Below are 26,297 nucleotides of genomic sequence, written 5' to 3'. Positions count from 1 at the left end.
TTCAAGCCCCACATGGGGCTCTCTGCTATCAGCCTGTCAGCGCAGAGCCCGCTTAGGATCCTCTGTCCCCTCTCCCTCTGCCCCTCCCCAGCTTGTGCTCTCCCGAAAATAAGTAAATATTTACAAAAATAAAATAAATTAGGGCAGACCCGCCTTTGTATGCAGTCTGTGCAATAGCGTTTATTACCTAATTATGTACGAAACGTTTATGGGGCACTGATGTGCCAGCCAGTGGATACAACGTGTGTAATGTTGTGACAGCTCCTCCCTGTGTGTTCCTTTTCCTGACGAGGAAACTGAGGCAGAGAGGAAGAGGAGAGGTCACTTGGCTCAGGGCATCCAGTCGGGTAGAGACAGAGCCAAGATTCAAACCCAGACTGACTCCTAAATAAGGGATTTGCCTCCCAACTCACACAGACAGGTAACAACCTAACAGACCTAACCACACAAGGTCCAGTTTAGCCAGTTAACTAGTCTCATCTCCTATAAGGGGAATAGTTAGTAGCCAGGCCTTGGGAAAAATAAAAGAAAAGCCATTTGTGAGCAGGACCTTTGTCCCACGCGGCTACGTCTGAGATGCAACACACCTTATTCATCTGAGATGTGAAATGTTTGCTTCCGATGTGCACAGAGTGTGTGTGTCTATTTCCATTGATAATGCCTGCCAAGGGAAAAGATAAATCCAATTAGTTGAAAGAGCTTCTCGCTGTGGGCAGCAAGCCAAACCTCAGGAGGTGTTAGGATTCATTATTAGCCAGTGATTAGAAGGAAGATTTTCAAACAAATTATGAATTCGGAAAGTGGAATCGGGGGTGGTCCATCTGATTCCGTGATCAGTTCTATTCAGCCCCCACCGAGTTTCGACCCGGAGGCTAGTGAATTCATTGCTAAAGGAATTTGTTTTTGTTTTTTGGTTTTTTTTTCCTCCTTGTCTTTTCCTTGCCCTGCTCTGTGATCAGCCATTGCTACTAATGAATTATGTATTAGTATAAAAGTGGGTGGGATCAGGGAGCAATGAGTAATCCTGATTAATTATCAGATTACTAGTCCTTGAAGAACATAGAGCCTGCTGTGCCCTGCCCGTTTTGACAGGAAGGAAGGACTCACCATTCTTGAGACAAGGTACGCTGAGAATACAGTGAAATAGCATATGCTGAAACCATGTGTGGATACTGTGAGCTTTCTGTTTCTAGGATCCACTGAGACAGTGTGAGTTAATAAAGCCATGGAATTTTAGAATGGGAAATTGCAGATGGGGAAGTCAACCCAGGGAAGTTAGGAGAGGGTCCTGACAGAGAAGGAACCCGAACTCTGCAGTCAGATAGGCGTTTGATTCGGGCCTTTGCCCCCCTTTGGCCAAGCAGCTGTTAAATTCCTTAAGCTCCGTTTCTGTCCACGAAGCCAGAATTACTGTATGAGGTTGCTCGAGGGGGTAAATGGCACGAAATGGTGTGCAGAGTGCTTGGGAGCAAAGTGTCGGTGTTGGATCGGCTTGATAGTCCTAGATTGGGGATTGTAAGTTACAGAATTTCCTCCTTCCCGCCCTCACTCAAAAATACCAACAACCGCCTGTGTTTAGCAAGACATGTTTAGATCATGAACGCAAAGAAAAGCTTTCAGGTGTCAGTTGAGGTTCTTTTGGATTGGCTTAAGCAGCAGGTGGCCCTCGGGCGACCCTTAGGGGCAGGGCAGCTGCTGTCCTCAGCTCTGTGCCTGACTCAGGTGGTGGGTCTGGACAGGGTTCTGAGAACTCTTCCCTTTCCCTCCCTCCCCGGCCTCCGGGCAGGGCCTCCTGAGTCCGCAAGGCAGTGTTGTCCCATCGGATTAGAATGGAAAACGCGGTTTTGTGATTTCACTGGTCACACCTTGTCTGTTTTTGGCTCTTAGCATATTTAAAGCAAATCAGGCGTGAACATCAGGAACGCCTGATGCTTCTGTGTTGTGGGGTCACCCCTGCCACACGGAGGCAGGAGAGCTGACTCATTTGACCTCCTGCGCTGATGGTGCTGTTTTGTTCCCTAGCACTCCATGTTTACGGCAATTCATAAGCACTACGCCCTGGATGAATGGAAGCTCTTTGCTGCTAATCACCCAGAATGTCTGCCGGTAAGACTACACCCTGGTTATAAATTCCACTGCTTGCAGGGGGTGGGGAGACAGACTTCAGGGTAGTCGAGAGGATTTGACCTGCAGACAGACATGCGGAGTCCTTAGAGCTCTGGGGAGAGGCCGTAGTGGGCCCCTGAACCTCCAGAACATTCCGCCGAGGGAAAAAGCCGGGCACGAAAGTCTGTGTCTGTTTACATGAAATGGCAAACCAGGCCAGCCTACAGAGACAAAGTAGATTTTGGTGGTTGCCTAAGGCGGGCGGGGGGCGGGAATTTGAGGGTGAGGGCTAAAGCGTGTGGGAGCGACCGAGGTTCTGGGGTGACACGTGTTTTAAAATCGTGAGGGCGGATGCGTGACTCTGAATGTGCCAGAAACTCTTGGACTGCACTCTCTAACGGGGTGAGCTGTGAGGTGTGTAATTATATCTCAATAAAGCTGTTATTAAAAAAAAAAAAGGCAGTTTGAAAATAAGGAAAATCCCTATTATTATGTAACGCACCTGACTTGGCACCCGGCACATCCCGAGCCAGTGCCAGCAGAGAAGTCTCTTGGCATTGGAGTCGCTCTCCCCTGTGATCAGATCATGTGTGATTGGAAAATGACTTCATACGGTGCTGCTTTTGAGCTTATTACACTGCTCTCTTTTTCCCGTCCCCGGCTGTGCTGCATGGAGATGTGGGTTCGCGAGAAGGTGGTTTGGGCGATACAATAATTCTGGCTTGCTGCCAGATCTTTTCATTTTTTTTCCCCACGTTGTGTTTGAATGAATTATAATTGTGCCACCTTCTTCCCTTCTCTGTAAGGAGTTCGGAGAGCAATGATTTTTGTTGTTGTTGTTGTTGTTGGTCATACCTCTGACTCCTGTATGGGAGTTTCTGGCAACGTGTTCTAAGCTGGCACCCTGACCTTCGTGACCAACTGTGATCGTTTGACTTCCTACTCTGCCTCCGTGCCCCCCCCCCACCAAATTAAAAGGCGAATTGAAAAGGGGAAAAATGTCAAATGCTCGGTGACACGGAGACAAATGAACCAATGTTGAGTTTCACTTGCCAGACTTTAACAGCAACGAAAGGGAAAATGGGAAAGGTAGCCTTGCTCTCGTGGGAGGGATGGATGGGGCCGGAGCTGGTCAGAATGTCAGTGGGAGCAGTGGAAACGGGTGTCGACGCAGAGAACGAGAATACACACGTATCGAGTGACCGGGCTGTTTACGCTTAGTATCTGGGTTGTCACTACATTGTTGGGATTTGGGGGGAGCCACAAAGGATATTCAGATAGGTCCCCCATCTGTGACTTCTGGCTTTAGAGAAGTGACATAAAATATAAAAGGAGAGATGCCGACTCCGGGCACAATCCCATGGCTTAGTGGCACTAAGGTATAAATGACTAAAAACAAATTTTTTTTTTTTTCCCCAAGGAGCAGATTTTCATAGGAGCAGGGGGGGTGGGTTGGAGAGCGTCGGTGCTGTGGAGGTTGGGGAAGAGGGTGTTCCCCAAGGGACATGCGGTGGCTCCAGATGTGAACAGGGACAGGTGCGGCTGGGAAGGATCATTTTAGGCTCATGGGTTCTTGCACCGTTTGGATGTTTTTCCCTTTTAATAGGAACCCCGAGTCTTGGAGGTCTTTGTGTAGGTTATGACTTGCATGTTGTGAAATTATCGTATTGGGAGTAAAAATGAAAATAAGAAGGATGGGGCGCCTGGGTGGCTCAGTGGGGAAAGTGTCCAACATCGGCTCAGGTGATCTCATGGTTTGTGAGTTCGAGCCCCACGTCGGGCTCTGGGCTGGCAGTGTAGAACCTGCTTGGGATTCTCTCTCTTCATCTGTCTGCCCCTCCCTCCCCCCCCCCCCCCAAGAATAAATATGTAAACTTGAGAAAAAGAGAGAGGAAGGAATTCTGTCAGAGGAGTTTGAGACACCTTCCCCTCCCTCCTGCTTGCTATACAAGATGCTCAGTGACGGCCGCAGCTTTAGCAGGAGGAAGCCTGTGTTGACTGGCCACGTCTTAGTCTTCTGCTTCTCCTCATCTCCTAGAAGAGAGTTCACACCAGCAGCTCCACGGTTCAGAGTTCCACACGGCTTGAAGAAACCAAGGAAAAGCCAAGGACTAGGTTTCCTGAATAATTAGAAATGTAGTTACCGGAGGGGCGCCTGGGTGGCTCAGTAGGGTGGGCGCCCGACTTTGATCTCAGCTCAGACCGTGATCTCGCAGTTCGTGAGTTTGAGCCCCGAATCAGGCTCTCTGCTGTAGGCGCGGAGCCTGCTTTGGATCCTCTGCCCCCCTCTCTCTGTGCTTCTCCCCCACTGGCGCTTTCTCTCTCAAAAATACACATTTAAAAAAAAATGTACTTACTGGAAGATTCTGTGGCCGAGGTTCAAAGTTAAGGATATATGCACTTTAATGGGGGGAAAGGTAACTCAAGCAAAGTGTAGTTAACCTAATGAATGGATCACGAGTCTCCCTTACCTCTGCTGTTGTGTTTCTTTTTTTTTTTTTTTTTTTTTTTGAAACATTTATTCATTATTGAGAGGGAGAGACTGAGCATGATCAGGGGAGGGGCAGAGAGCGGGGAGACACAGAATCCGAAGCAGGCTCCGGGCTCTGAGCGGTCAGCACAGAGCCTGAGGTGGGGCTCGAACTCACCAACCGGGAGATCATGACCTGAGCCGAAGTCGGACGCCCAGCCGACTGAGCCACCCAGGCGCCCCTGCTGTTGTGTTTCTTGAGCAGATCTGCCGTGTGTGTATTTGACCTGGGTACACCTCAAAGAGTCACTTCACCGTCCTCAGCAGGGGCGGGGGGGGGGGTGGGGGCCAGGGTCTGCCTTTGAATGTTACTTACTCCTCAGGCCTTGCGCTTCTCACGTGTCCCACAGCACGTAGCCGTGAGTTCGGGCAGCGGGAAGAGCGACCTGGAAAAGATGAGCAGCATCTTGGAAGCCGTGCCACAGGTCAAGTTTATCTGCCTGGACGTGGCCAATGGGTACTCAGAACATTTTGTGGAATTCGTGAAGCTGGTGCGTGCCAGATTTCCAGAACACACTATCATGGTAGGTATGGTGGAGGGCTCTCCGGGTGGGGGAGCAGAGAGTGGCTTGCTCCGTGTGCGGGGCGGGGGGGGGGGGGGGGCTGTGTCGGTGCTTTCTTGTGAAGACGAGTGGAGAATCCTCACGAAGAGGCAGCGGCGATGGAAGGTCTGCAGACTGGCTCCCCATAAAAAGTAAAATCCAGATCAACGTTACAGGGTGTTGGCTTTTTATCTCTGCTAAATGTTAATCAAATGTTTCTTAACGTGTGTGCCCCTTGAACAAAGGTCTCTGTGACCCTCTTTACTTAAGGAGTTTATTTTTAAAAAATGAGAACAATGAGAGGTGCCTGAGCGGCTCAGTCGGTGAAGCGTCCGACTCTTGATTTTAGCTCAGGCCGTGATCTCGTGGTTCGTGAGCTCGAGCCCCGCATCAGGCTCCACACTAACAGTTCGGAGCCTGCTTAAGAGTCTCTCTGTCCCTCCTCTCTCTCCCCTTCCTTGCTTGCGTGGGCATGCTCTCTCTTTCTCACTCTCTTTCTCTAAATAACATAAAAAAAAAAAAAAATGAAAACAATGAACCTGGGGTTAGGTTGCAACCTTTTTAGGTCATCTGTACCCCTCTCCTAATTTTCCAGTGGAAAATTCTACCAGAGCAATTGAAGCGCCTCATGGGAACAGTAGCCAGCCAGTTGGAGTATTGCTTTGTCTACGACCCTTATTCTTGACTTTGCCTGTCTTTTGTTGTGTCCCTTCCTAATTAGGAGCACCTTCGCTGGTCAGAAAGTGTGTTTGTGGTTGCCAGCAAAGGTGGATTGACCGAAAAAGGGACCGGAGGCTCTTGAGTTAAAATTGGGCTTTTGGAAAATCTGTGTCGTAATTGTGTGTGTCTTTACTGTCTTAGGTAACATGATGATTACAGAGTGGCCACTAGGTAATTTCCCTGTGTCTCTGTTGTTTTAAACTCTGAATTTTATTTCTCCTCGTATCTCGGCATCGTAAGGAAGTTGGCACCCAGGAATAATTTCTGTTAGTGGAGTTAAATCTGTTAAGAATTGACAAGGATTTTTGAGTGTGTATTTTCGTGCTTTCCAATTACAGGAGAAGAAATAATCAAGAGTTGCCTCAAGGTCGATTAGCAGTACAGTAGGAGAAGTTGGGTGGGAGACTGAAAAATTCATTTTACCCTCCCTAATCGTGCTGTGGTGTCATTGCTTTCTTCCATAACGGTAATACTGCTTATTGAATACCTAGTAGGTTTTAGAAAGTTCACATCTGTTCTTTCTCTTCTGTTTAAGAGTGGGAACTGCTATCCCAGATGTATCCCAGATGAGGAATCTTAGGCTCTGATCTGCTCATACACTTGGAGTTTTCACAAGGTCATACCAATGTGGAACAGCTAAGCTGGGGTTTGAAGCCGGGTCTGTTGGTGTCTAATATCTGGTGTCCTGAGGCTCTTCTGTGGTGACAGCCATCGGTGGTAACTTTTGCTCACGCAAGAGCGAGTAGAAGGCTGGACTCCCGGGACTGCGGAAGCCCCAGCCCTTCAGCTGAGACCTGGTAGCCCTAAACAGTATGGGATATTAAATGTAGATTCTGTGAAACACTGCCTGCGTGGCAGGAGAAAGAGCATGACAAATATGTGTTGGGGAGACCTTTGTTCATTCCTTGTGGAGAGAAGAAGATCAGGCATTCCTTAGGTTTCTGCTTTGAGGTGGTGGTGTGGTCTAGATCGTTCCAGATCTTTCCAGGTCACCTCCAGTGTGTCAGTTGCGCTGGGGATAGAAGCGACTGATAAACCTGGGACGTCGTCCTTCACCTCCACTGGCAGGAGAGTTCCGAAGGGTCAGGCATGAGAAATGACACGGATTTAGTAAGGCGACTCAGTGGTTCCCCTTTCTTTCTCTTTAGTAATCCTTGCCTTAAATTGTGAAATATGACATACCTACAGAAAAGTGCTTAGAACCTGAGTGTTTCATAAATAGTCCTAGCCTAAGCAAGCCTTCCAGTGTATCTACGCCCAGAAGCCCCTACTCCCACCCAAGAGGGTTGCCCCCGCCCCCCTGGACTCTAGTGATCTCTTCCTTCCTTGTATGTCTCTGGTCTCACCACCATTGATCTCTTCTTAACACTGTTTAATCGTGCCTGGTTTTGCCCCTTGTGTAAGCGGTAACCCTGCCCGCATGGCTCTTGTGTCGTCTTTTGCTCCGTAGCATATGGAGACGCAGCCGCATGGTTTTATGGAAGCGGCAGGGCAGGTATGCTGTTCCTGCTGGAACAAATCCGTAATTCTGTCTCCCACACGTCTCCCTTGCCCCTCCCCCTTGCTCTACTTTGCCGCCGGTTGTAACACCCTGAGAATCGCTAACTGAGTGCCCCTGGAGTTGGTGGGAGCTCAGCCACCCTGGGGAAGTCACCTGACCTTCTGAGTCTCATTTTCTGCACCGACAGAAAGGAGGTCGAGGATAATAACAGCCGGAGAATGACGGAGGGGGTCACACGGCGTGGGGTTCACACACAGTTGTTTGTCAGTTGTGAGGACTGTTGGGGGGCATATGCCCTGAGCACTGAGGTAGACGTGGAAGGTTGATAGGGAAGAAAACGGAAGGTGGGATGGGAAGATTATTCGTTTTTGTTTTAAGAAGGCAGAGAAAACATGTGCCCCTTCTTTCAAAAGGATAAGTGATTGCAGAAATCAGTTGGGGGCTCCTGGGTGGCTCGGTCAGTTAAGTGTCCGACTTCGGCTCAGCTCAAGATCTCAAGGTTCTTGAGTTCGAGCCCCATGTCGGGCTCTGTGTTGGTGGTTCGGAGCCTGGAGCCTCCTTCAGATTCTGTGTCTCCCTCTCTCTCTCTCTCTCTCTCTCTGCCCCTCCCCTGCCCGCACTCTGTCTCTGTCTCTCTCTCTCTGTCGAAAATAAATAAACATTAAAAAAATAAATAAATCAGTTGGAGCCCGAGAGCTTTCTATCCTGTGCTCCAGTGGGCTATGAGCTTTCGCTCACAGCTGGCCCTGCCGACAGCTGAGGCAAGCTGCCTGCTGTAGAGCCCAGAGAGACCGTGTTCCAGCCCTCAGGGTTGCAGACAAGGGGACAGGGGCCGTGCAGGAGGAGGGAGGCTGCTAATACAAGGCAAGGGGCAGTGTCATGAGTACAGAGCCCCAGGGTTGCTATGGGGATGAGGCTAGGGGGGAGAGACTGGCGCAGAGTTCCCACGGCCCTGTGGGCACCCGCCACAAGCAAGTGCCCCTTTAGCATCTGCCGGTTGGCTCTGGGATGTGTTTTTATTGTTCTTGTTGGTTTCCCCAGCAATGAACGGGGGACGTTGGCAAGGTAGACGGTTATTTCTAAGGCCTTCTTTGCTCGCACTGACCCTTGAAATCTGCCATTCATTTGGAAACCTCCAGGACTCTTAACACCCTTGGTTTGGGGAAGTGTAATTTCTCTCATGGCTTTTGGATGCATTACCATTTGTCCAAGGTTTTGGAACTGAAGGGTCTATAATATAGATGCTGAGCGTCATTATGATCGTTCCAATGCGGTGAACAGAAGAGGTACTCAGAAACGGTCTTGGTAGGGGTGCCTGGGTGGCTCGGTTGGTTAAGTGTCCGACTCTTGACTTCAGCTCAGGTCACGACACTTCATGAGAGCGAGCCCCGTGTTGGGCTGTGCACTCATAGCACGGAGCCTGTTTGGAATTCTCTCTGCCTCTCTCTCTGCCCCTCCCCTGCTTGTGCTCTCTCTCTCTCAAAACAAAGATTAAAAAAGAAACGAAGAAGAAATGGTCTTGGTAGGGGCGCCTGGACGGCTCAGTCGGTTAAGGGTCTGACTCTTGATTTCAGCTCAGGTCATGATCTCACCCTTTGTGAGATCGAGCCCCACGTCAGGCTTTGTGCTCACAGCACAGAGCCTGCTTGGGATTCTCTCTCCCTCTCTCTCTCTCTCTCTCTCTCTGCCCCTCCCCTGCTTGCACTCTCCCTCTCTCAAAATAAATAAAGATACGAAAAAAAAAAGAAAAGAAGGGGTCTTGGTAGCAGCTGGCAGTTCAGGATGTGTGCATTCAGAGCAAAGGCTTATCTGTTGCTCCCTGTTTCCTGTGCATTCCGGATTTATGTGCACACCCATTTTCCTTGCCTTTCAGCTAAGGCACTCCCTGCCACTTGTAAGGAGGGAAAAAGCAGGGATTTTTAGAACACTTTGGCAGAGAAGGGTCCTGTAGAAGTGCTGGCTGTTAGAACGGTGTGGTGAGTCCTAGAGCCATTTATTTGCCTGGTGGCTTCCAGAGAGGAAAGAGAATGATGCCTACCGGGTGCTGTAGAAAAAGGCACTGAGTGTGGATGAGACCCTGCTCTTGGAATCCTGTCAAATCTTGGAGCATGGTTACGAGCACCTGCTCTTACTGATGTGAAACTCCATTTCAGAGAGCTTAGGGAACTTTCTGAGGATCTCACAGCCAGCGCGAGGTGAGCCCGGGGTCCAGAGCCAAGCGGCCTGCCTCCGGGACCTGAGATCTTCTGGTTGTACCACACTGCCCGCCGGAAACCAAGCCCGCTGAAAAATGCTTTTGTGCTGGTGCCTCTTTCTGACTTTGTCCGGAGGAGGTAGGTCTGTGACACCTGACCCGTTCAGAGTAGACTGGAGACCTAGCTGCACGCCCCGGGACAATGCCACGTTAGCCACCGTTGACCGGTGCCCAGGTAGCCGTGGGCGCAGCCTCCTCGTTTCTGTGCATGGCCAGTGGCCCAGTTACCTGTCTGCATTCTTGCGGTGGCACTCAACGGTCACCTCCTGAGCTGTCCCTCTTCCCGAAGAGGCGGACGCTCCGTAGAATTCCCTGCCGGTTGTCAGCCGTGGGCAGCCTTACTCGTTGAAGCGCGGGAAGTGGTCATGGCTGACGGACCATAACCTCTCAGGCCGAGTTGCCTGGATGTCTTGTTTTCGCCGTCTTTCCGGAACTGTGGCGGAAGCCCACGCAGGGCCTCGGATCCAGGTGACGCCTGAGAGCCCCATAGCAAACTCGGCTTAATGTGCCGTGAAAGATGGCTATTGCCTTGGTAGTGTCTCCTATTCCTGCTTCCACGGGTAGGTGTAGAGACACGTGCGCGTGCTTGGGAGAAGGTACTGGCATCAGCATTCCATCACCTTCTATGGGAAGTTGGCAGGCCGTGGCCCCATGGGCCAAACCTGGCCTACGGCTCTTTGCAGGCCCCTGCCTTATCTCCTCCTAGAGACAGGACTTTTCTTGGCAGAGGGCCTCAGAAGAGCCAGTCAAAACTGGGCAGAGAAGCTATTGTTTTATTTATTTCAAAAACTTTTTTAACGTTTATTTTTGAGAGAGCGAGCACGAGAGTGGGGAGGGGCAGAGAGAGAGGGAGACCCAGAACCGGAAGCAGGTTCCAGGCTCCGAGCTGTCAGCACAGAGCCCGACGTGGGGCTCGAACTCACGAACCGTGAGATCATGACCTGAGCCGAAGTCGGACGCTTGACCGACCGAGCCACCCAGGTGCCCTGAAAAGTTACTGCCTAGTAGGTATACATCTTCAGTTTGGGATGATGAAAAGTTGTAGGAACAGATGGTGGTGATGTCTGCACAGCAGTGTGAATGTATTCAGTGCCACTGAATTGTCTGCTTAAAAATAGCTAAAATTAAAAATAGCTAAAAACAGTATTTTAGGTTACGTACATTTGACCACATTGAAGTCTTAAAAAGTAACAATATACAGAAACCATTCTTTTTTTTTTTAATGTTATTTATTTTTGAGAGAGAGAGAGAGAGAGAGAGAGGGAGAGATCGCGCATAGAGGAGGAGGAGAAAGAGAGAGTCCCAAATAGGCTTCAGGCTGTCAGTGCAGAGCCTGACACAGGGCTCGATTTCATGACTGTTGAGATCATGACCTGAGCGCAAGTCAAGAGTCGGACACTCAACCGACTGAGCCATCCAGGCACCCCAAAACAGAAGCCATTATTTTATTTTATTTTATTTTATTTTATTTTATTTTATTTATTTATTTTTTTTTTTTTAATTTTTTTTTAATGTTTATTTATTTTTGAGACAGAGACAGAGCATGAACGGGGGAGGGGCAGAGAGAGAGGGAGACACAGAATGGGAAGCAGGCTCCAGGCTCTGAGCCGTCAGCCCAGAGCGCGAAGCGGGGCTCGAACTCACGCACCGCGAGATCATGACCTGAGTTGAAGTCGGAGGCTCAACCGACTGAGCCACCCAGGCACCCCAATTTTATTTTAATTTATTTAATTTTAATGTATTTTATTTTAATTTATTTTATTTTATTTTAATTTATTTTATTTTATTTTATTTTAATTTATTTTATTTTATTTTAATTTTATTTTAATTTATTTTATTTATTTTATTTTAATGTATTTTATTTTAATTTATTTTATTTTATTTTAATGTATTTTATTTTAATTTATTTTATTTTATTTTATTTTAATGTATTTTATTTTAATGTATTTTATTTTAATTTATTTTATTTGTTTGTTTGTTTATTTATTTATTTATTTTAAGAAACCATTCTTAAGTGGAGGGACCAACATTTTACTGAGCACCAACTGAGAGCTGGGCTCTGTCTAGGAATTGAATAGAACTTTCTTTGTAAACCTTATCGTGACAGCACCAAGTGGGTGTGGTTAGTCCCGCTTCATAGCAGGATAAAGGGAAACTCAGAGTTACTACTTGGTTACTCGGTAAGTGTGGGGCCCTAGTCTACCCCAGGTCTTTCTGAACTCATGCTGCCTTAGGTCTCTGGGTCTGCAGGGAAGCTGGAAACATTAGGGCAAAACAGTCTTGGTTTGGGTTTTTGCCCGAGGACCTCTCTAATCTTGTTGCTTTTTGCAGGCTTTTCTCTGGGCCCCCATGCTTCTCCTTGACCCGGAGGGACGGTGGTTGCTGGCAGAGCAGGGTTGGGGTCCTGGACGTGCTCAGCCTCCCCTAGGAGAGAGGTGCCTGGCGGCAATGGCCTGCCTGGTTTGGCCCCCCCCCCCCCCCCCGGAAGGTCCGGAACCTGTGCTTTGTCTTGTGTGCCAGGAGATGAACATGTGCTGTGGATGCAGCCATGTCCAGTCACGCTATCTGTGGCATGTAGGCGGTGGGCTGGACCCTCGCTAATCACCCTGGCCCGCGCCACACCCCTGCATCATCCCCGCATCACCCCTGAGTCACCCCTGTGCACAGCTTCCTGGGTGGGCACTGCGGCCATTCCTGGGCTAGAGTGTGCCTTGTTGTCATTTTCATTTCTGATTTTGCCTTTCTCCTTTTTCCCTTAGTTTTGCCGTTCTTGGTTTCCAATTTGATGGGCCAGCTTTTGGCACCTGCAAGTGGAAACTCACCTGTCCTTTTTTTTTTTAAGTTTATTTTTTTTCAGTATGTTTTTTATGGTTATTTATTTATTTTGAGAGGGTGAGCGTGAGCAGAGGAGGGGCAGAGAGAGAGAGAGAGAGAGAGAGAATCCCAAGGAGGCTCCATGCTGTTTGCACAGAGCCCGATGTGGGGCTTGAACCCACAAACCATGAGATCATGACCTGAGCCAAAACCAAGAGTCGGACGCTTAACTGACTGAGCCACCCAGGGGCCCCTGTTGATTTTAACAAAATTGAGATCTTACTATTTCCTTCTCTTCCCCCTAACGTTATACCGAAATCGGTTAAGCATTTTCCAATGCCATCTAACCAACCTTAAAAACATCACGTAGGTGGGAAAACACCAGGTTGTTGAACTATTCCCATTTTGGGTAGTAGATTTGCAGTTTTGTACTGTTACAAATAAATAATATGCATCCTTGTCGTTAAATCTTTGACGTCAGCTATGATTACTCCCTTGGGAGAGAATTTTGGGAGTACACTTACCAGATCAGAGGATGTATGTAGTTTTGCATTTGTTCTATATGGACAATTGCTTTCCGGGAAAACTTGTACTAAAGTAGACATTGCACCAGCAGAGACAGATGGTATCTGTTTCCTCCTTAGTATTTAATGTTGGTTTTTTTTTTTTTTTTTTAACGTTTATTTATTTTTGAGACAGAGAGACAGAGCATGAATGGGGGAGGGTCAGAGAGAGGGAGACACAGAATTGAAACTGGCTCCGGGCTCCGGGCTCTGAGCTGTCAGCACAGGGGCCCGATGCGGGGCTCGAACCCACGGACCGCGAGATCGTGACCTGAGCCGAAGTCGGCGCTCAACCGACTGAGCCACCCAGGCGCCCCAGTATTTAATGTTTATAGTCGTTGATATTTTTTTTTTCGTTGATATTTTAAGTGAAAGGTAGTACCTCACTGGCATCTGAATCTAAATTGGATTCTTTGTGAGAGTGAGCACTTTCCCTGTGTTTATTGGCCACTTTAATGTATTTATTTATTTATTTTATAAATAATGTCCTTTGGCAGTTCTTCTGTGAGCTGTTAGCATTTCTTTTTTTTTTTTTTTTTGAAGATTTGGGAGAGGTTTTATAATGTTAGTTCACCCTTTGTCATGCATACAGGTATTATTTTTCTCTGCTATGTTATTCGCCTCTTAGTTTTGTCGATTGTATGCAATGTGTGTGTCTGTAGGTACACATGTATCTTTCACTTTTATGCTTGTTACAGGTATTCAAGGCATTCTAAATCTGGGAGGATTCCACTTATAATTTAACTCTTAAATCCGTCGGAAGCTGGATTTGGGGACAAGCGTGAACATTAATCTATCTCTTGTTTCCAGAAGATCCCTTTCCCCAGTTGTCTGTGGGAACCTGGTTCTGTCCCTCAGTGACGTGCAATGCCCCCCACCCCCTTATTGTACCTGGTATTCTCAATGCTCTGGTCCTGTTTCTGGAGCATCCAGCGTTTTCCATTGTCAGATGTTGTTGGATTAGAGCAGCTTTGAGCCTTCCTCATTAACCTTTCCAAGATATTTTATACAGAGTTAAAAGTCACTCTGTCTAGGTTAAAAAAAGAAAACCTGCTCCCCGCCCCCCCTCCCTACTGCCGGGAATGAATTCACTGAAAAGAAACGGGGCTTCAAAGCAAAAAAAAAAAAAAAAAAAAAAAAAAAAAAAGAGTAACATGAGTGGGGATGCATTTCCCAAAATAAGACTTTGTACAGTTGTGAAAATTCAGTCAGGCATCTTGCCAAGTATCCTGTGTACCAGCTGAAGAATCCGCAGGGCAGTGAGTCGTAATGAAAAGGGCTATTTTCGTGCTCCCAGGCTCCTGCGGTGAAAGAACTTGTACAGTGTCCAAACCAGATGCATCTTTCTGGTTTCTGGCTTCCGCCGTGTCCTGGTGTGCATGTTTATTCTGGGGGCCGCGGCCTCATGTGAAGTCGGAGCATGCCCCAGGCCTGTGGTCACTAAAGTCTCATCTGCCCTTTCATATCCGGGTGGGAAGCACCGGCCTTGGGGCGGACCCCCAGGCGTTTTCCCATCCGTAAGCCGGTGAGACGATCGCGGGGTTTCCTAAGCCTGAGCCCCTAGAGTTCCTTAAAGGTCCTTCAGGGGTTTTTATAGTCTCCAAAACATGTTATTCCCAACAGCAAATATTATGACCATCTGAAAGAGCCTTTCCTTGCTTATTTTATGCATTTGGGTTCTCCGTGAGATTTTGTTTTGTCCACCCTGGGCACGTTCAGAAGCTCTGACCTGGATCATCTCGGGTCTTTTGTGGTTCTAACGTGACAGCTTGCGTACCTTCTCCTGCTGTTAGCAAACCCAAATGTGGTATGACGTGTTGAGAGTCTGTGTTCCTAGTCAGTAGAGAAGGGAACCCGGGGAACATCCCTTCCCGCCGACTTGAGATTTCATCTAGAATCAGGAATTGAGTCCATTGTTTCCCCTCCCCCCCTCTTTGGGGCCCCAGGCGGCGTTGTGGCTTCGGGGCATGCGCAGCTGTGTGGCCAGGTACGGGGTTCTTCTTTCGCGCATCTTTGTATCACCAGGAGTAGCTTGTGACTGCGGGCTGTGTGCTTTTCTGTCTCAGGCCGGGAACGTGGTGACAGGGGAGATGGTGGAAGAGCTTATTCTTTCTGGAGCAGACATAATCAAAGTGGGCGTCGGACCAGGTAAGGCTTGCTGGGAAGGCCAGCAGAGGCTGTGTGCAGGGCACTGGGATGGGGGGCTTGGGGACACTGGAGATGGCCAGAAGGGAGCCCGTGGGTGACCCCGCCACAAGGGCGAAGCACATTGCTTCTGGAAGTATCCCACCACCTTTGGAAGTTGAGCTTCCAGAAGGTCTTGTAGGAAATGTCACTGGGCTGCCACCGGGGAACGTCCCGAAGGAGCCGGGATGTGGGTTGAACGTGAGGTCCTGGTTTCAGAGTGTTAACGCGGAAGAAGAGGATGCAGATTTCGTTAATGATCCTATATTCCTTGAGGAGGAAGGTGAGGGGGTGAAGAATCATGGGGACGGTTAATGGACATGAACGCCTCCAGTTTATATGAAGGTCTGAGGGACTCCAGACCTTGCACATAGTAGGCATGCAGCTCTGAGGCCACATTTGAACTTGACCCATGGCCCGGCCAGTTACTACTCCCGGCTCCTCACCTGATACATAATGCATTTTGGATTTTGCCCATATTCTCTTAGGCATTTTCTCCTAGAACCACCCATTGGCATCTTGAGTGGAGGAACAAGGCAGAGCCTTTCTGTCCTTCTATTGGGTGGCGCCATTTTCTCTTGGGGCCAGTTGGTGTTCACCTTCCCCTTTGGCTATGCATGAACATGAACTTTCATGTTTTCATATTCTTCCTTGCACATCCCTTCCTAAACAAACACTAACATTGGAGAGAAAGAAAGAAGATATACATTTTCAGCTGGGAATAAAAAATAGCAAAGATTTTTTTAAAAATATCACCCATTCAAACAAACACTACCCAAAAAGGAAACAAACCATAAAGCAATGCGAGAAGAGTGTGGGAACTCACAGAAGACATCGTTGGGTTGTGACTTGGCACAGTTACAGCCTTGCGGGAACAGGATGTGTATGAAGAGTCTCGTAGGCTCATCAAAGAACTTGAGTGTTTAACGTACAGGAAAATGGTCAACATTTGATGGTGCCACACAAGCCAATTAACAACGTCTTCTGAGCAAGAGGAAAGCACCTTTGGTCTTTACTGAGTGTTGGCCATTGAAAAGTCAAGGAGAGGATAAGACCCAGTTCTTACTTATAAGGAGCTCCCCACTTAGGATGTCATAGACTGGGCTAATGATAGAATTGGGTCCCAGTAGCCCAGGGCACTCACCAGTCACCTGCTTAATCAGAAGTACGTATTCCCGGATGTGTGCTAGCCGCCATTGTGCTGGGCAGGTGCTGTCCAGGATATGAAGGTGTGTGAGAAGTCCACTCGGCTCTCAAAGAGCCTTTTTTGATGTAATCTTGAGCGTTCAGCTACACTTGCTTCCTTCATGCACATCCTCTGTGTATACATGCTGTTTCCCCAGAAGATTTATTGTCTTTCCGTTATCCCTGTGTGGGCCGCCCTCCCCGCCCTCCCAGCCCTGGCAGGGCTGTCTATAAAAGCAGAAAGGACTCTCTGAACAGAGTAGGGAGCTTTTCCAGAATGGCTTCTTTAAATTCGTTGCAGATGATTGTTCAATTTCGTGAATTCTTTAGCGTAAAAACACTGGGTTTTCTCTAAGCGAATGACAGCATTAACAATGAGCACCCTGGCCCTGTACCTGGGAGGAGAAACATGTATCCAGCTTCTCCTTTTGACCTGAGCATTAATCAAGACCATTCCCACGCCTTGTTTGATGGCCATTTCCAAGAAAGGTGATCGGCCTACCCTCTGTAGGTCTCTCACATGGGCGGAGCTCTGGGCCCCTGCAGCACGTCCCTGCCTTCCTGCAAGGATCTAGCAGTGGAGCGGGAGAGAAGGCGAGAAGCCAGTTATGAAGCAGAAATTATGAAATGAATTCTGCCTTGCACAATGCAGGGCTGGTAGCTGGGGCAGCGTGTGCCTGGTGGGGAGACGAGCTCACTGGCTGTGGGATTGCGGCAGCACCTGTTGTAAGGATAGACGTCAAGGGATGTATTCTGCCCTGCGGCTGGATGGGTGCAGGAGGAAAGGGGGACCCCCCGCGCCTCTGGTTTTCTTGCTGAATCCAGTCCTGGAAGTATAAACACAGTTCTCTGTCTGATCCTGTCCTTGAGGATGCCGGGAGAGATTTGGGGGGGGGGGGCGTGCATGAAGGCACTGGTGGTGGTGGAGAGTCAAGACAGGAGGAAGGCGTTCTAGGCACCTTGTCCCCAAGCGTGACAGCAGTGGAGTTCAAGCCCCGTCCACTGAGCTGTGAAGCATGCGGGTGACTCATCTATCTGAAGTTCACGCATTCTTTCGGCGACTATTTATAGCCCCCTTGCTATGTACAAGGCTCTGTTCTCAGCGCTGGATCTGCAACAACGAATGTCCATGGAGCTTACCGTCCAGCAGAGAAAACAGATCCCCTGCATTCTTACACAAATCATTATGTAAATGCTTCTTGTGAAGCGAGTGCCCTGTCAGAACAACAACTCCCCTGAGGTGGTGACATTTAAGATGAAGCCTGAAAGATGAGAAGGGCTGGCAGGACCGGGGGCTTGGTTCACAGGGAGTGCTGGACAGAGGGAACATCGAGTACAGAGGATCCCCGAGGTGGGGAGAAACTCGTTCTGCCGGAGAGGCTGGAAGGCCGGCGTGGCCGCCGTGTGGGGAGCAGGAGGGACGGAGAGGTGGCAGGGGAGGGCGGCAGGTGGACATTCGGGAGTTCAGTCCGGGCGATCTTGGGGTGTAGGGGGTGCTAAGTTGTTGGGAGGGAGGGACGGGACTTGAGCAGGGGTACGTGTGCTTGAGATGGTGGTGCTCTTGGCATGACTCGGCCTGGACGTAGCTGGATAATACCCGGCTGACCGGTCAGCCAGGACTGGGGTTGACCGTGGGAAAGGCAGAGGGCAGAGGTCAAAGGGGGCAGAGGGCTTCAGGAGGCTTCCTGACACGGAAGCGGACCCCACAGCCCAGGCTGGACGGGGGCTCTGGACAGGGTGGGCCATCGCGGAGCCCAAGAGGCCGGGGCCGGTCGACAGACCTGGGTGGGAGAGGGTGCAGGAATGGGGTGGGTGCGGCTCCCTCTTCTCCAGGGCTGCCTGCTAGCCCCGCGGGCCCCGTGGCATCCCCATTGCACCCTCAGGCTGCCGATTTCGTAGGCGAGGCTGTGAGGCTCGGAGAAGTTAGAGATTGACCAACATTGCAGGTAGAGAGGCCATGGGAGGAGACCGAGGGGTCCCTGGAGGTATACTGTGGCTGCGAGGGGAAGTGAGGGACGTGGGAAGGGACGGACGGAGCGTACACAGGGACGGTCTGTGTGGCCATGCGGTGGGGGTGATGGCACAGGTGAGTGACAGCGACAGGGTGTGGGGAGAGGGCGTCCCGGGCAGCCGCAGTTGACGGCGGTGAGGACCGGAAGGGACGAGGCCAGATGGTGTGGTTCTAACCACCCGCCCCGCCTCCACGGAAAGAAAGTTCACCCCCACCCCCTCCCCGCCGGCACTGCCGGAGTTGGAGGCTCGTTCTTAACCGTCTCTCTTTGGGCCCCGCTTCTCCCACCATCCAGGCTCTGTGTGTACCACTCGCACCAAGACCGGGGTGGGCTACCCCCAACTGAGTGCCGTGATCGAGTGTGCGGACTCCGCCCACGGCCTGAAGGGGCACATCATCTCCGTAAGTGCCCGGCGGGGCGGGGGGGGGGGGGGGGGGGGGGGGGGGGTGGACGTGGGAACACCTCGGGGCTTCGGGGAGGTCCCTGCTCCTTGGCCCTTCACCCACTTGGCATCCCGTGGGCTTGGCAGTGAGCCGGGCACCTTGGTCACAGCGGTGACATCTGGCGGAGACCCAGGCCCTGCTCCCCAGGCACATTAGTCACTACCAACTCAAGGCCGTAGGCAGCAGGATGGGGGCTACGCGGGGAGCTTTGAGAGAACGAGGGGGCCGCAAATTAGTTGGCCACAAAGCACCCCAACCTGGGTGGATCAAACGAGAGTCAAACTCCCCGTCTCCCCGTTGGGGAGGCCAGAGGTCTGAGATCGAGGTATCTGCGGGGTCACGAGGGCCGTGGGGGAGCCTCTGTTCCCGGCCCCTGGAGCTTCTAGTGGTTTCTCGGCTGGTGGCACCACAGCCTCGTGTTCCCGTGGCGTGTACCCCGTGTGCGTGCGTGCGTGTGTCCACGTTTCCCCTTTGTGGGAGGACTCCAGTCGTGTTGGATTAGGGACGCACCCTCCTCCAGGACGACTTCATGTTAGCTAGTCCCACCTGCAGTGCTGTGAAATGCTGCCAGTGACAGGTCACCGGAGTGAGGGCCGATGCAGTGGCTTGGTGGGGGCAGAGGTTACATTTCCGTGGGCTCAGAAAAGACGGGAAGGGGTGAGGGGAGGCAGGGAGCGTGATCTAGCAGCTCTTCCAGGAAGCTCCCGGAAGGACTGCGGCGTGGTGCTCAGCCTCTAAACATCAAGGATGGAGTGAGTGAATGAATGCCGAGTTAAAATCTGTCCTCACCTCAGCCGTGGTTCTACACTACCTTTGCAGCTGTGGTGACTGCCATGCAGACAGTCACAGAGACGGTCCCCTGCTCTTCCCTTCCAGATAAGATGCTCGAGGGGCGCCTGGGTGGCTCAGTCGGTTAAGCGTCCGACATGGGCTCAGGTCATGATCTCGCAGTTTGTGAGTTCGAGCCCCGAGTCTCGCTCTGTGCTGACACTTGCTCAGAGCCTGGAGGCTGCTCCAGATTCTGTCTCCCTTTCCCTCTGCCCCTTCCCCACTCTGTCCCTCAAAAATAAATAAACATTAAAAAAAATTTTAAAAAAAAGATGCTCGGAACAGGACATGTGGGATTTAGTCTGAAAGACAACCACAGCTTCCACTTATGTGGATGTTTTTATAAATACGTGTATATACACACACGTATAAATTTGTACGTGTGTATAAAATAAATATAAACGTATAAAATATATTACGTACTTACATAAAAATATATGTAATATATAATTACTATATAATTAAATATATAATCAAGAATATATAATGTAAATATAAAAATACATGTTCCCTTAGTATACATTCATTACATTATATACAGTTAGGTACATATTCCACTTATGTGCATGTTTTATATATGTAACATGTTTATTTTGCATTTAAGTTTATAAAAATTACATATGTATAATTTTCTTTGCAAATTCTGAATTAGTGGCATGATTTTAGTGGTCCTGTAACACTGTTGACTCTTTTCACGGTTTGGTTGCAAAGCTGGGCTCCCACGTTAAATAATTGACAGGTGATTTAAAAACAACACACAAATGCATCAAACAAATTACATATCCCTGCAGAATGATGTCGTGTTGGTTCCAGCTCAGCACTTCGGCATGTTGATGTTTGATTTCTGGACTTGCTTTGGGGACATAACAATACTCTTTAAAAACCCCTACGTGCATACTCCCTCGTGTCGAGCCTCACCGTGGCAATTGGGTTGCTGTCGCTGTTGCTTCCCCGGAGCTGGGGTCCTGTCCTTACCTTGCAATCCAGTGCAGACTTCCTGTCCTCCTCCTAATTCTTCGTGCAAGTTTTTCATCCATCCGTCCATCCAATCAGCAAGTTTTTATGGAACATCTACTATGTGTTAGAAGCTGGAATAAATGACAGAAGGTTTATTGGTTGCTGACAGTTGTAAGGACCTCCATTCATTACCCCTTCCCTGAGCGCTTGTCCCGGGGCCCAGATGAACACCCGTTCACTGTGACGTAAAGCCCTTTGCTGAATGCAGTGATCCAGCTCCCTGAGATCCTCAAACTGCGTCAGTCTCCAGTATGACGTAGGACAGTGGTCCTTAGGTCCCCACTTTGGCCTTGTTTTGGGCTGGCTACATGAGAGTCACCACAGAAGCTTTCTTAAAAAGATATCCCTGGACCCCATCTTAGCAAATTCGACTCTTCAGAAGCTGGCCACAAAAGCACCATGTGTAATTTACTCATGAATCTCTATTACATGATAATTTTCACCATTAAGAGTCTTCATCAAAATACGGACCCCGGGGGCACCTGGGTGGTCCAGTTAGTCGAGCATCCAGCTTCAGCTCAGGTCATGATCTCACGGGTCATGAGTTCGAGCCCCACATCAGGCTCTGTGCTGACAGCTCAGAGCCCGGAGCCTGCTTCGGGTTCTGTGTCTCCCTCTCTCTCTGCCCTCCCCCACTCGCACTCTGTCTCTCTCTCTCTCTCTCTCTCTCTCAGAAATAAATAAACTTTTATGGACCCCGTATCATATATATTTCTTGAATGGCCACCATTTCCAAGGTCAGTGAATGTCCAATGAATGGTTCTGCTATGAACGTGTTCTGAGTTCCCCATACTTGTGTCCTTCTGGAAACTTCACACCTGCTTAGTTGATGGCTCATTTTTGCTCTGTTTGCACACCAGCCACTGAAAATCAACTTGGGATCTCTTTATACAGCACCACCTCATTGACAGTTCACCTTAGCGATTTTCTCAGTGTAGTGCCCAGACAAGCAGCATCAGTATCAACTGAGAACCTGTTAGAAATTCTCGGACCTGGCTCAGACGTACAGCATCGGCAGCTCTGAAGGGAGGCCCAGGTGTCCGTTTTAAGAAGCCCTCCAGGAAACTGTGATGTGCTCTCAACTTGGAGAACCACTGGTTTCTGTCGTGGAGGCTCAGCTACCCTGCCTTGGGTCAGGTTTTATCGGCCGGTCCCCAGGGAACAGCTTCTCTGACTTTTGTCAGTTAGTGATAGTGACAGCCCAGGCTTGTGGTCCCAGTGCTTCGAGGCTCTCAGTAACGGTGGGAAATTTCTCAGATGGGGTCAGAAGTTCCGTTTGTGGCCAGAAAACCAGGTGAAGTTCACAGACTCACGTGGGATCGGTATCCTTGACCTGAGCTCATTCCTCCTGGCTAGCTGAGTGTCTTGGGGTTCAGCAGCCATTTCTTCCATTGTCCCTTTGATAGGGTTTCACAAGTAGGCTTCTCTTGCTTGCCAGCCATCCCTAAACCCCCTGGAAACCCATCAGACATTTTGGATTTGCTACTCTGTCCGGTTTCCTTCCAGCTGTCTCATTTTACACTTTAGTTGCTGAATTTGCACATCCATGCCGTTGAAATTCAGAAAAGGAAGCCACAGCATGGGGCTCTTAGCAGGCGCTTACACTCAAGAGGCTGGACTTGAATTAGGTTTCTATTTATTATGGCCCACATGGGGTTCTAAGAGGCAGAGAACATAAATTCAGGACACCCCCTGCGCAGGTGAAGATTAAAGTGTGACTGGGTTTTGTCTTGCCACCGTCAGCTAGGGACATCACACAAAAGAGGATTTTAATGGTGGAAACAGACCTAGAGGAAAGAATGGCTATTATTTACTGAGCATCTATTACCTTCCTGGCACAAATCACTTACAATTTCTAATCTTTGGAACAGCCTGGAGAACTAGCTGTTATTGTCACTTGACAGGTGTATTAGAGTTCTCTAGAGAACCAGAACCAATAGGGTGTGCGTGTGTGTGTGTGTGTGTGTGTGGCAAGAGAGGAGGGGGAGGGAGTATTCATTATAAGGAACTGGTTCATGTGATTATGGGGGAGTGAGAAGCCCCAAGATCTACAGGGTGAGTTGCTAAGCCAGGCATCTGGAAAGCTGATGGTCTAGTGATAGTCTGAGTGGGAGTCTGAAGGCCTGAGAACCAGGAAGAGCTGACGGTTTCATTTCAGTTGGGAGTTAAAAGGTAGGAAAAAGCCCCTGTCCCAGTTCAGAGGCAGTCACTCAGGAAAAATCCACTTGAGGAGGGTCAGCCCTTTTGTTCCATTCAAATCTTCAACTGATGAGATGGGGCCCACCCATTTCCTTTACTCCATCTACCAATTGAAATGTTAATCTCATTAAAAAAAAAAAAAAAAAACAACCCTCCTGGGGCCCCTGGGTGGTTCCATCAGTTAAGTGTCTGTCTTTGGCTCAGGTCATGATTTCACAGTTCGTGAGTTCGAGCCCCACATTGGGCTGTCTGCTGTCAGCACAGAGCCTACTTCCAATCCTCTGTCCCCCTCTCTCGCCCACCCCCACCCCACACACTCTTGGATGCTCTCTCTTTCGAAAATAAACACACACACACAAAACAACTCTTCCAGAAACACCCAGACTTTTCTAGGCACTCCGTGGCCCAGTCTAGCTGATTCATAAAGTGAGCCATCAGAACCAGGGGAGGAACTAAAGCCTCGGGATCTTAAGTGACTTGTTCAGCATCACTGCCGGCAATGGCAGAGCCAGCACTCACACAGAGGTCTGTTATCTCCAGTACTCCATCCAATCTTCCCTTGACTATCCCCCGCCCCCTGCCCCACTCAGCTTGGAAAATGAAGGAGGCTCAAGGAGAGTGGAAAAGAAAGACTGGCTGAAGTCACAGAAGATGCAGGGTGGGGACGGGACCCCGTCGGTTTTCCATCCCAGTGCGCGGGGAGACATCACCTTCCTCTGTTCTTCCAGCTAGTCCTTCCCCACACAGCCCCCACGCATGCCTTCCAGTGGGGAGAGGACAGTCCCCGGTGCACTAAGGTTAGAAGGGGAGCTTCGAACAACCACTGAGTTTGCTTTCCCCCCGATAACCCAGCAAACCTGGACTGGTGCTTCACAGGACCTAGAAAGAAGTCCTGGGATTACGTTGACTGGGATCACGGTTGTTTCTTCTAACTCAAGCTCCAGCATTTTCTTTTTCTTTTCTTTTTTTTTTTAATGTTTATTTTTGAGAGAGAGAATGAGTGTGAGCGGGGTGGCAAAGCAGAGAGAGAGGGAGACAGAGGATCTAAAGCAGGCTCTGTGCTGAGCAGAGAGCCCGGTGTGGGGCTCGAACGCACAAACCGCGAGATCATGACCTGAACCAAAATCAAGAGTTGGACGCTTAACCAGCTGAGCCAGCCAGGGGCTCCCCAAAAGCTCCAGCGTTTTAATGAGCACATTTTATGAAGACCGAGAGAGCATGCTTATCAAGACTCAGGAGGCCCTGCATCAGGAAGGGCTGGTAAGGATCCAGATGGTTCGGAGTAGTCCCCAACCCTTTCCTTCTCTGTACTCGGTCACTAGTGCTCACATTCGCCCACGGACCCTCTGCGGAGATGAAAAGATGGGTCAGCAAATCTCCGATAATTTAAATGATTTAATATAGCACTTTAGGAGCAGTTAGACCATTCTTTAGAAAGACCTAAACAGAGTGGGGCACCTGGGTGGCTCAGTCGGTTAAGCATCCGACTCTTGATTTTGGGTCAGGTCGTGATCTGGTTTGTGAGTTTGAGCCCCGCATCAGACTCTGCACTGATGGAGCGGAGCCTGCTTGGGATTCTGTCTCCCTCTCTCTCTCTCTCTGCCCTCCTCTCCCTGCTCGCTCTCTCTCTTTCAAAATAAATAAATAAACATTTAAAAATTAAAAAAGACAAAGACCTAAACAAAGAAATTTCAGGTAATTGAATTTTTTTGACGCCTGAAAAATTCTCCCTCCCCCCCAAACAGGTTTAGCCTAGAAAAAGTGAGAAAATACAGATAAACATGAAGATTATTAGAAGTGCTGTCCTCTAAAGATAACCACCACTGCTCCTGTTCTGATAAGGGTGATTCTAGACGTTTTTAGAGTGTACTCACCCGGGGCTCTAACCTTGTTCCGTTGTTATAGCCGTGTGACCTGGGGCAAGTCACCCAACCTTCCTGAGCCCCCCTCATGCTTCCCTCCACCCACAAAATATCAACTTTACGTTCTTGTGGTGTTTGAATAGAAAAATGAAGTTTGTAGCACCCCCCTGGCCCATGGTAGGTGCTTGATTTGCATTCCCTCTGTATCTTCCTTGCTTCACCAGCCTCCACTTGAGAGAAGAGCAGGGTTTTTTTTTATTTTAATTGTTTTAATGTTAATTTGTTTTTGAGAGACAGAAAGCGCAAGTGGGGTAGGGGCAGAGAGAGAGGGAGACACAATCCAAAGCAAGCTCCAGGCTCCGAGCTGTCAGCACAGAGCCCGACGCGGGGCTCGAACTCACAAACCGCGAGATCATGACCTGAGCCGAAGTCGGACCTTCACCCGACCGAGCCACCCAGGCGCCCCCAGGGAAGAGCAGGTATTTTTAAGAAGAAAAGGTAGGCTGACGCTTCACAGATCAAGTTCCTACCACTCATGTCATGTGATGCTTTTTCTACTAAAATGTAATGTGAACACTCTGGAACAACAAAAACAAGAGGCTCTTCGAACATTGGCACCTTGTTTCTGATAACCTCCCAGCAGCTGTGAATGTTTATAAGTGAAAGCGAATGCGTGTTTTAGATTGTGGAGATTTGCCCCGGCTGCCCTACCTCCCAGGTACATGAAAGGGTGCTTTGAACAACTTTTGCAAGTTACCTGGAAATGATAGCAGGGAGCAGCTTCCTTTGCCCTAAAGCATTATGTGACATTGGATTGCACTGGGTTAAATGCACAGTCTGGCTTGTTTGGGCTGCGTTGTCTCTTTACAAACGGGCCGAACAGAAGATGCCGTAAGTGTGATTTCCTCTCCGTGACACGTCATGGAGCCCTCTTTTTTTCTAAAGAATTTTTTTTAATGTTTATTTATTTTAGAGAGGGAGAGAGAAAGAGGAAATGCACAAGCGGGGTAGGGGCAGAGAGAGAGGGAGACACAGAATCCGAAGCAGGCCCCAGGCTCTGAGCCATCAGCACAGAGCCCGATGCGGGGCTGGAACTCATGGACCGTGAGATCACGACCTGAGCCAAAGTTGGACGCTTCACCGACTGAGCCCCCCAGGCGCCCTCTCAACTGTGGGCATCTTGTCTTGGCCCATCCTGGGAAGAGAAGAGCTCCTTTTTGAGGGTCCCAGTAGCCCAGGGCCTCATCACTAACCACAAAAATGCAGAAGTGTGGGGGCCCCACTCGAGACACCCTGGCAGTCCATGGCGACTCACAAGCAAGTGAGTACAAGACTTGGGGAGTGTGTGTGTGTGTGAGTGTGTGTGTGTGTGTGTGTGTGTGTTGTGCTGTAAGTCAGATAACATCCAGCTTCATGGGAACATGAATTTGTTTACTCTTCTGAGGTCATAAGTTTGAAACCCTGTCATGTGAAACTGGTTTTGATAACGAGATAAAGCACTTAAAAATCGGCAGGACGAGCGAAGGGCATACGGGGG

At 49.4% G+C, this 26,297-nt stretch overlaps 1 protein-coding gene across 3 annotated transcripts in view; it reads left to right on the top strand.

Moving 5' to 3' along the window:
• GMPR (guanosine monophosphate reductase) overlaps window positions 1-26,297 on the top strand; it is a 51,688-nt gene that overhangs the window by 8,963 nt on the left and 16,428 nt on the right. For all 3 annotated transcript variants that reach the window (XR_009263553.1, XM_058736068.1, XM_058736067.1), the window contains exons 3-6: window positions 2,023-2,106; window positions 4,987-5,160; window positions 15,097-15,178; window positions 18,706-18,812. Coding sequence is in view for 2 of the 3 variants with exons in the window: in XM_058736068.1 (XP_058592051.1) it covers window positions 2,023-2,106; window positions 4,987-5,160; window positions 15,097-15,178; window positions 18,706-18,812 (447 nt within the window). In the remaining variant the exon portion in view is untranslated. The remainder of the gene's footprint in view (window positions 1-2,022; window positions 2,107-4,986; window positions 5,161-15,096; window positions 15,179-18,705; window positions 18,813-26,297) is intronic.

This window comes from Neofelis nebulosa, chromosome 6 (assembly GCF_028018385.1).
Source record: "Neofelis nebulosa isolate mNeoNeb1 chromosome 6, mNeoNeb1.pri, whole genome shotgun sequence".
In the NCBI taxonomy this organism is placed as follows: domain Eukaryota; kingdom Metazoa; phylum Chordata; class Mammalia; order Carnivora; family Felidae; genus Neofelis; species Neofelis nebulosa.
Note: the sequence above shows the minus strand (reverse complement) of the source record. Positions and strands in the feature narration are given on the sequence as shown.